Source organism: Microtus ochrogaster, linkage group LG4 (genome assembly GCF_000317375.1).
Source record: "Microtus ochrogaster isolate Prairie Vole_2 linkage group LG4, MicOch1.0, whole genome shotgun sequence".
Taxonomy (NCBI): domain Eukaryota; kingdom Metazoa; phylum Chordata; class Mammalia; order Rodentia; family Cricetidae; genus Microtus; species Microtus ochrogaster.
Window position 1 is genome coordinate 48,743,400 of NC_022030.1, and position 8,323 is coordinate 48,751,722.

The following is an 8,323-nucleotide window of genomic DNA, read 5'->3' on the forward strand; positions in this document are numbered from 1 at the left end:
AGGGAGGGAGGGAGGGAGAAACCCTGACTCAGAGGAACAGATGGAGAGAGATAGAAGGGCAAGTGGGATTGCACCCAGCGCCATCTTTCCACCTTCAAGCTCTTAAACCACACACACGTGCTCACATTCACATGTGCATATGCTTACTGAATATATTCTCCACATATATTTATATAAATATATAGTTATGAGAGAACTTTAAAGCCAGGCATGTTTATGTAAGCCTGTAATCATGGCACTTGGGAGGTGGAGGCAGGAGTATCAGGAGTCTAAGGTTAGCCTGGGCTACGTATGACCCCATCTCAAAACAAAACAAACAAAAATCACTACCACAGCCGGGCAGTGGTGGTGCATGCCTTTAAATCCCAGAACTTGGGAGGCAGAGGCAAGTGAATCTCTGAGTTTGAGGCCAGTCTGGTCTACAAGAGCTAGTTTTAGGATAGGCTCAAAGCTACAGAGAAACCGTGTCTTGAAAAACCAAAAAGAAAAAAAGATCACTAGAAAGTTTTTCTTTTCTTTCTTTACTTTTTAATTTATTGTTATTATTATTATCATCATTTTTATTATTTGATACAGGGTTTCTCTGTTTAACAGTCCTGGCTGTCCTAGAACTCGCTCTGTAGACCAGGCTGGCCTTGAACTCACAGAGATCTGCCTCCCTCTTCCTCCCAAGTACTGGGATTAAAGGTGTGCACCCACTACTGCCCAGCAAGAAAGAAGTTTCTGTGGGCGCCTACCCTTACTGCTGTGGGGACTCTAGGCTGGTGTCCCTCGCGTCTGAAGTGTCCTTTCTCTTCATATTCTTGCTTCCTCTCCTCCCACCAATTCATACACTAATAGTGAAGGACGTTCATTGGCTGCCTGCATAATGTTTAATTGACTCTCCAGGCCAAGAAACTAAAGTCATAATGTGATGCAGGACCAGCATTCATGCATTATGGGGTCAGGGTGCCTGGCAATAGGATCAACTAAATAACCACATTCAGTTCTTGCTAGACATCCCAATGGGTTTAAATGCTACTTAATGTGCAGCAGAGAAAATTACTTCTCCAATTACCTTTTTTTTTTTGTAAGTGGTTTCAGAAACAAACGTGTTTCCCGTTTTTCAGAGAGATTTCTACTCCCACTTACAAACCTGGTACAATTTACTGCCACATTAGACACTTGAGTGTTTCCATTTAGGGAAAGCATGCAATTCAAAACATTACACAGACATTTCAACTGGGGCACTGAACAACACCAACTTCAGTCTAATGTACGTTATAACATTGCTGGGTGTTCACTTCTTTTTATAAGATGCCATGGTAGTAGGTGAGTTTTCTAGATGTTTCCAGAATACTTTCTAACAAAATCTAGCCCTTCAGATTTGTCTGAGTAATCTACATGACTCACCTTCATTTGAATAAAATCTAGCCCCCTAACAAGCATTTTCGATAGTGGCCAAAAGCTGGGAGCAATTTAACTGATGAGAAAGACGCCTATGCTTCTCACTGGGCACACTCAAATGAAAAGGGAAGACAGTTGAGTAGGGAACCAGGTTTCACTTCTCAGCTGTGGCTTTGAGTTAATGGACGAAAGGGTTGCAAAGGTCCCATGTTCCAAATCAAAGAACAGGGGTCACAAGCAGGTGCGATGGTGTGTGGCGGGTGAGGAAATCTCGCCCATCCCCAGCTATAGGGGATTCACACGGCTGAAGATGTGGCACAGTGGCAGAGCACATCTCTGGCAAGCCTGAGACCCTCGCATCCAGTCTCCAGGATGGGAGGGGGAGGCTAAAGAGATGGCTCGGTGATTAAGAGCACTTGCTGCTCCTCCAGAGTTTTAGTTCTCAGCACTCCAGCTCCAGAGAACCCGCGACCTCTTCTGGCCTCCATGGTATTGAACCCAAAGCCTCTTCATATCCTAAGCAAGTAAATGATTGCCGTTGGGCTACATCACCAATCGCTTTTCATTTTTTCCTCTTGGGGACCGGGTCTCACTGTGTGGCTGGCTATAGCTTGCCAGTAAATGTATTATGCAGACCAGCCTGGCCTCACCCGCAGAGATCTGCTTCGCTTCTGCCTTCCAAGTGCTGGATTAGAGGTATGGGGTGAGCTTGGCTAATTTTCACTCTGTAGCCCAGATGGACCTTGAATTTACAGTCTTCCAGGAGCTGGGAGGGCAGATCTGTTGTGCCCCAGATCCTGCCCTGGTCGCCTAACTTTCAGATTACGGTCGGTTCCCTCACCCGCTCTGTTTCTAGATAGATACAGACAGACCCCTCCACAGCCACAGCTTCACTTACTCAGGTGGTCATTACTCCCAGGTGTCCCATCAGGAGCAGGTGTGACACTGACAGATGTTGGTGGGGGTTTGTTGAGACATCTGTGTTAGCTTTCAGAATCATCATTTTTGGATTTCTGTGTTTTAGATTGCGGATGGAGAAAGGATGGAGCAGTTTACTAAGCCACATCTAAAGAATATGACCTTTATTTTTAAGCCCCTTTTTTGTTCCTGTTTATGTTTTGTTCTTTGTCTATTGGTTTTTGTTTTGTTTTGTTTTTGAAACAGGCTCTCTTTGGGCAGCTCTGGCTGGCCTGGAACTAGCTATGACTAAGCTAGCCTCAAACTCACAGAGATCGCCTGCTTCTGCCACACCTGTTGACTCTGATTTTTAAGTCAAATAACACATTTGATAGAGATGATGAGCTGGCTTAGTGGGTGAAGAGCTGAATGACCTGAGCTAGGTCCCTGGGACACCACAGAGGTGACTGGAAAGAACCAACCCCAAAGAGTTGTTCTGTGACCTCTACATAGTACATGAGTGACATACGAAAAGTTCATACACTTACACAAAATAAATAAAATAAAAACGAAGGATAACAGCCAGGCATGGTGGCGCACGCCTTTAATTCCAGCACTTGAGAGGCAGAGGCAGGCAGGTTTCTTTGAGTTCTAGGCCAGCCTGGTTTATGTAGTGAGTTCCAAAACTACATAGTAAGACCCTGTCTCAAGAACAAGCAAACAAAAAAAATTAAAGATTAAAAAAAAAATACAGGGGGCTGGAAAGATGGCTCAGAGGTTAAGAGCACAGGCTCTAGAGGTCCTGAGTTCAATTCCCAGCAAGCACATGGTGGCTCACAACCATCTGTAATGAGATCTGATGTCCTCTTCTGGTGGGCAGGTATACATGCAGATAGAACGTTGTATACATCATAAATAAATAAATCTTTAAAAAAAGAAAAAATGTTTTTAAAAAAAATCCATAGTGAATTTGAGACCAACCTTCAGTATAATAGATGAGATCTTGTATGGGAAAAAAAAAAGTTCTGAGTGAGGCCTGACTGTGGCCGGCGGTGGCCACATGGGCAGTGCTCTGTGCTCCATCCTCAGCATCACAAAGAAAAGTTAATAAATTAGAGAGGCAGTGTTGGAGACTGAACTTTGACTTTAATACATGCTAGACAGGTGCTCTACCACTGAGCTACATCCCCAACCCAAGCTCATTTTTAAAAAAAAAATTGAGCCAACCTGATCTACAGATGGAGTTCCAGGATAGCCAGGATTTTGCAAAGAAACTCTGTCTCAAAAAACAAAAACAAGCAAAAAAATTGAAGTAGCAATAAATGCCTGGTTTATATTTTTGAACTTTGTCTTAAATTGTGTTATACTGAATATATCTGTATTTCTTTGTTTTCGTAGGGTGGATCTTCGACATCACACAAAAATATGATTTTTCCTTTTATATATGTGGCCTGCTTTACATGGTAGGAATACTCTTTTTGCTCATTCAACCCTGTGTTCAGATGGTAGAACAATCCAGAAGAAAGTACACAGACGGTGCACACGTTTAGTGTCGTGCAACAGTTCGTGTGGGTTCTCTCCTCATGCCTACCTCACCTGGTCGCTAGAGGAATGCTCTGTGTGGTGGCCGGCCGTGTCACTTTGTAAATGCCCTTGTCATTGTTTCATCTGTAAGCAGCATGGCCTCTTCTGAGGTGGTAGAAGTGATTAGAACTGCGTGTTTTAGAGATGATGTTGCTCAGAGTTTATTCAATAGTTGATACAGATGCCCTGATGAAATCTTTCAAGCCAGGCATGGTGGTAAATGCCTGTAATCCCAGCTCTCGGTGGAGGTGGGAGGATTGGAGGTTCAAGGTTAGCCTCTCTGCTACCTAGCAGAGTTCCAGGCCAGCCTGGGCTACGTGAGAACCTGTCTGGAAAAAAAAATAGAAAAAAGAAAAGAAAAAGAAAAGAAAGGAAGGGAGGAATGAAGAAAGTCCCCACCTCTTTTTCTTCCTCCCTCCCTCTCGGCCTCCCTTCCTTCCTTTCTTCCTCTCCTCTCACTCCACTGGGACTAGGGTTTTACACACAAAGACTGGAAACAAAAGCTTTGCAACTCAACCACTTCTTTGTAAGGGAAAACCCAAGAGTCTAGATTTCCCCCAAAGGGTTCAGATAAATGGGCTTTGAGCACGAGACCATGACTGAGTATCACGAATTAATTCTTTCTTACAAGGAGTTATTGGTCTGCTAATATCATACAAAGGCAGGCTGTCATTTCAAAAGTACCATAATAAGTGGGCTGGAAAGGTAACTAGGAGGTTAAGAGCACTTGCTGCTCTTGGAAAGGACCAGAGTTCAGCTATGAGCACCCACATGTTGGCTCACAACCAGCTGTAGCTCCAGTCCCAGAGTCTCAGGTGCCCTCTTCTGGCCTCTGTGGTCACTGCATACATGTTGCACACATACATGGACTCAGACAAAACACCCATACACATAAAATACGAAAACAAATCTTTTATTAAAAAAGTAAGACAATTTAGTACAGTTTTGAGACCAGCCTGGTCTACAGAGCTAGTTCCAGGACAGGCTCCAAAGCCACAGAGAAACCCTGTCTCGAAAAACCAAAAAAAAAAACAAAAAAAAAAAAACAGTTTATATTTTTATGAAAGAATTCTGAAGCTAAGAAGTGCAGTTTCTAACTCTTCATTTAGGAAATGAAATTGGCCATCCTTCTAACTCAGTTTCTCATGTCATAGAAGATGAGTTCAGTTTATGAACTCAACACAAATCCTTCCCAAGTGGTCTATGAATAATGTCCTTAGTGGTGTGTGTGTTTCTTAGTGCACATGCTATTGCATCAAGGGCTACAATTCAGAGTCTTTGATTCATACTATTTTTGTCTTAGAGTGAACACCTTTTTTTTTTAGAGCTGGGCAGTGGTGGCACACTCCTTTAATTGCAGCACTCAGGAGTCAGAGGCTGGCAGATCTCTGTGAGTTTGAGGCCAGCCTGGTCTATAGAGAGAGTTCCAGGACAACCATGGCTACACGGTGAAACCCTGTTTTGGTTGTGAGGGAACAAAAACAAAAAAGAATCAAGCTGTGAGGATTATTTTTGGCTTGCCTTGTAGCTTTCCATGTACCTGACATTGGGGCAGTGGTGCCAACCAGCCCAGCTCTGGTGCCTCTTGCCATGTTATTATTATCCACTTGTCTGAACTTGGCACAATTTTAAAGATAGTTCTCTTTGTAGGTTTCATACATGAAGATGTCTAATCTGAGACATCATAAAATCAAATACTCTTCCTTAGCTGAGATCTCTATTTTTCTAAAGCTAAAACGTTTTCAGACTACAGAATGTTCCTCCCAGGATCATTTTGAAATTTCTGACTGCCTTACTTATTTATACATACCTTTAATTAATGACTTAAATGTGTGCTGGCTGGTTTGGGGGGGTGTAGCTCGGTGACAAAGAGCACTTGCCTAACATGTTCAAGACCCTCCCTAGAATTCATCTTCACACCATAAAGCAAGAAACTTGGACTCACAATTTGCTCATCAAACAAAACTGCCAGTGTCTTGGGTCAAATTTACCTAAAATGAATGCACCCCAGTCTCAGTTATCTTTGGTAATTAAAGACAGGAATGCTAGGAACTGGAGTTGCAGAATGCTCCCAAGGTCTAACTTTCAGTCAGAATGCAAGGGGAGCTTCCCAGGCGCTAACAAGTAATTAAATGAACAGTTTCCTCATGCCTCATCTCCACGGCCCCCTGTCCTAAGAACTAGTGGAAAGGGTTGTGCTGTGAAACCCACCCAGATAACACCAGTAGTGAGCAGACTGGCCCATAGGAAGGTGCCCGAAAGGTCCTGCTAATGCACACCCTTGCTATTCCCATCAATCTAACTTATCATCAATCTAACTTCCCAATGTGAGCATTGCCTGGAAGTTAGATTATCATCAATCTAACTTCCCAATGTGAGCATTGCCTGGAAGTTAGATTGAGGATAATTTAGATGCCGTGTTCGATTTGGCTTAACTCAAAGACAGGTTTGTGTGTTGTTTTGTTTTGTTTTGTTTTGTTTTGTTTTGTTTTGTTTTGTTTTGTGTGAGACAGGATTTTACTAGTAGACCAGGCTGGCCTTGAAATCTTTAAGACTTGCCTTCCTCTGCCCCTCTGTCTCTACCTCCACCCCTGGCCAAAGACCTGTTTGTTATCATCATACCTACAGCACAACTTGATGTTTTAATAAAGGTAATATTAGCCAGGCATGGTGGTGCATACTTTTAATCCCAGCACTTGGGAGGCAGAGGCAGGAAGAGTTCAAGGCTAGCCTGGTCTACAGAGTGAATTCCAGGACAGCCTGAGGTACAGAGTGAGACTCTGTCTCAAAAATAAATAAATAACAATCTTTAAAACTGAAACAGTGATATTTATTTTCATGTTAAATACATACAAGCACACACATGCACGTGTGTATAGGTATTTACCATACAATTAGGAATGGTTAAACATGTTATGAATTTTGAAACTACACTACTTCACTGCTCTCATCGTCGTCTGTAGTGTCTGTTCACGGGAGGCAGTGATCTGGCTGATCAGTGTGCTGAATGGTGCTATGGTCCATGATCGAGGATACTTGTATTGCTCGCTGTGCATCATAGATACGGACTTTCTGCCCATTGACCCAGCTAGAACTGCATCCAGGTAGATTGCTCACGGTCCTATTTGTGGATTTACTTGTACTTGAGGGTGCAGTGGCTTCTACTGAATCAGAGGTCCCTGCAAAACTGAAGCAAGACCTGCTTGCTAAAACAACAACAAAACCCCGGCTCCTATCTCCCCTCTCAACTGCAGTGTTCTGAAGATACTCTGCTGATTAACTGTGTGGTCACATTGTATGCTTTCTCGTTTACCCTTTGCATACCCAATAAATAAATGTTGTCCTCTTTAAAGGTGGCCGGTGAGTATTGGGTTTTGTTTATTTGGTTGGTTGGGGTTTTTTGTTGTTGTTGTTTTGTTTTGTTTTTTGTTTTTGTTTTTGTTTTTTGTTTGGTTTGTTTTTTTCGAGACAGGGTTTCTCTATAGCTTTGTAGCCTGTCAGGGGCAAGCAGATCTCTGTGAGTTTGAGGCCAGCCTGGTCTACGGAGTGAGTTCCCAGAGAGCCAGAGCTGTTACACAGAGAAACCCTGTACCCAAACAAACAAAAATCCCTGCTGTGAAGTGCTGTCTGGCTACAGTCCCTTCAGAAAGCAGTGGTCCTCCCTTAAGAACTGATTGGTTTGTTAAAGAGTGGTAACAACCTCTGAGTAAGGGCTGCCTGCAGAGTGTCTGGGCTCTCTCAACTACCCTCCAGCGCCAGATCAGGGTTGTTTGTGTGGTGGGTGACACCTTGGGCCCACAAGGACAGTGACTGAATACAGACTCTGTTGGATGAACTGAGAGAACAGCTGTACTCTCCTGGGGTGCCTCCAAGGCACCTGCACCTCCAAGTACACCCAGCCACCCACAGATAATACAACACCAGGGGGGGAAAATCAAAAGCTGAGCTGCTGTTTTGAACGCCTAGATAAAAGAATGGATATTTTAACAGCTGGGCTGTGGTGGCACACACCTTTAATCCCAGCACTCAGGAGGCAGAGGTGGGTGGATTTCTGGGTTCAAGGCCAGTCTCTTCTACAGAGCAAGTTCCAGGACAGGACAGCCAGGGCTACACAGAGAAATCCTCTCTTTAACAAAACCCCAGCACTGTGTTGTGTGAGTGGAGGGGGAGAAGGAGAGATGACTTGGTGAAGAGGGTTTACCTGGCACACAGATCAGCACCTTATGAACTGGGCGTGGTGGTGAAAGCCTGTAATCCCAGCAGCGGAGAGAGGAAAGCAAGAGGGTTAGAAGTTCAAAGCTATTCATCCTAAAGGTCCGGCTTGGGATCCCTGTCTGATATACAAAAACACAAACCTAGCCGGGCGATGGTGGGGCATGCCTTTAATCCCAGCACTCGGTAGGCAGAGGCAGGCGGATCTCTGTGAGTTCGAGACCAGCCTGGTCTACAGAGCTAG

At 43.9% G+C, this 8,323-nt stretch overlaps 1 protein-coding gene across 2 annotated transcripts in view; it reads left to right on the forward strand.

Annotated features, from left to right (window-relative positions):
* The window catches only part of Slc16a14 (solute carrier family 16 member 14), a 26,150-nt gene extending 21,967 nt beyond the window's left edge, over positions 1-4,183 (forward strand). For both annotated transcript variants that reach the window (XM_005361508.3, XM_026786058.1), the window contains one exon: positions 3,682-4,183. In XM_005361508.3, coding sequence (XP_005361565.1) covers positions 3,682-3,833 — 152 coding nt within the window. In that variant the 3' untranslated portion in view covers positions 3,834-4,183. The remainder of the gene's footprint in view (positions 1-3,681) is intronic.
* The last annotated feature ends 4,140 nt before the right edge of the window (positions 4,184-8,323 follow it).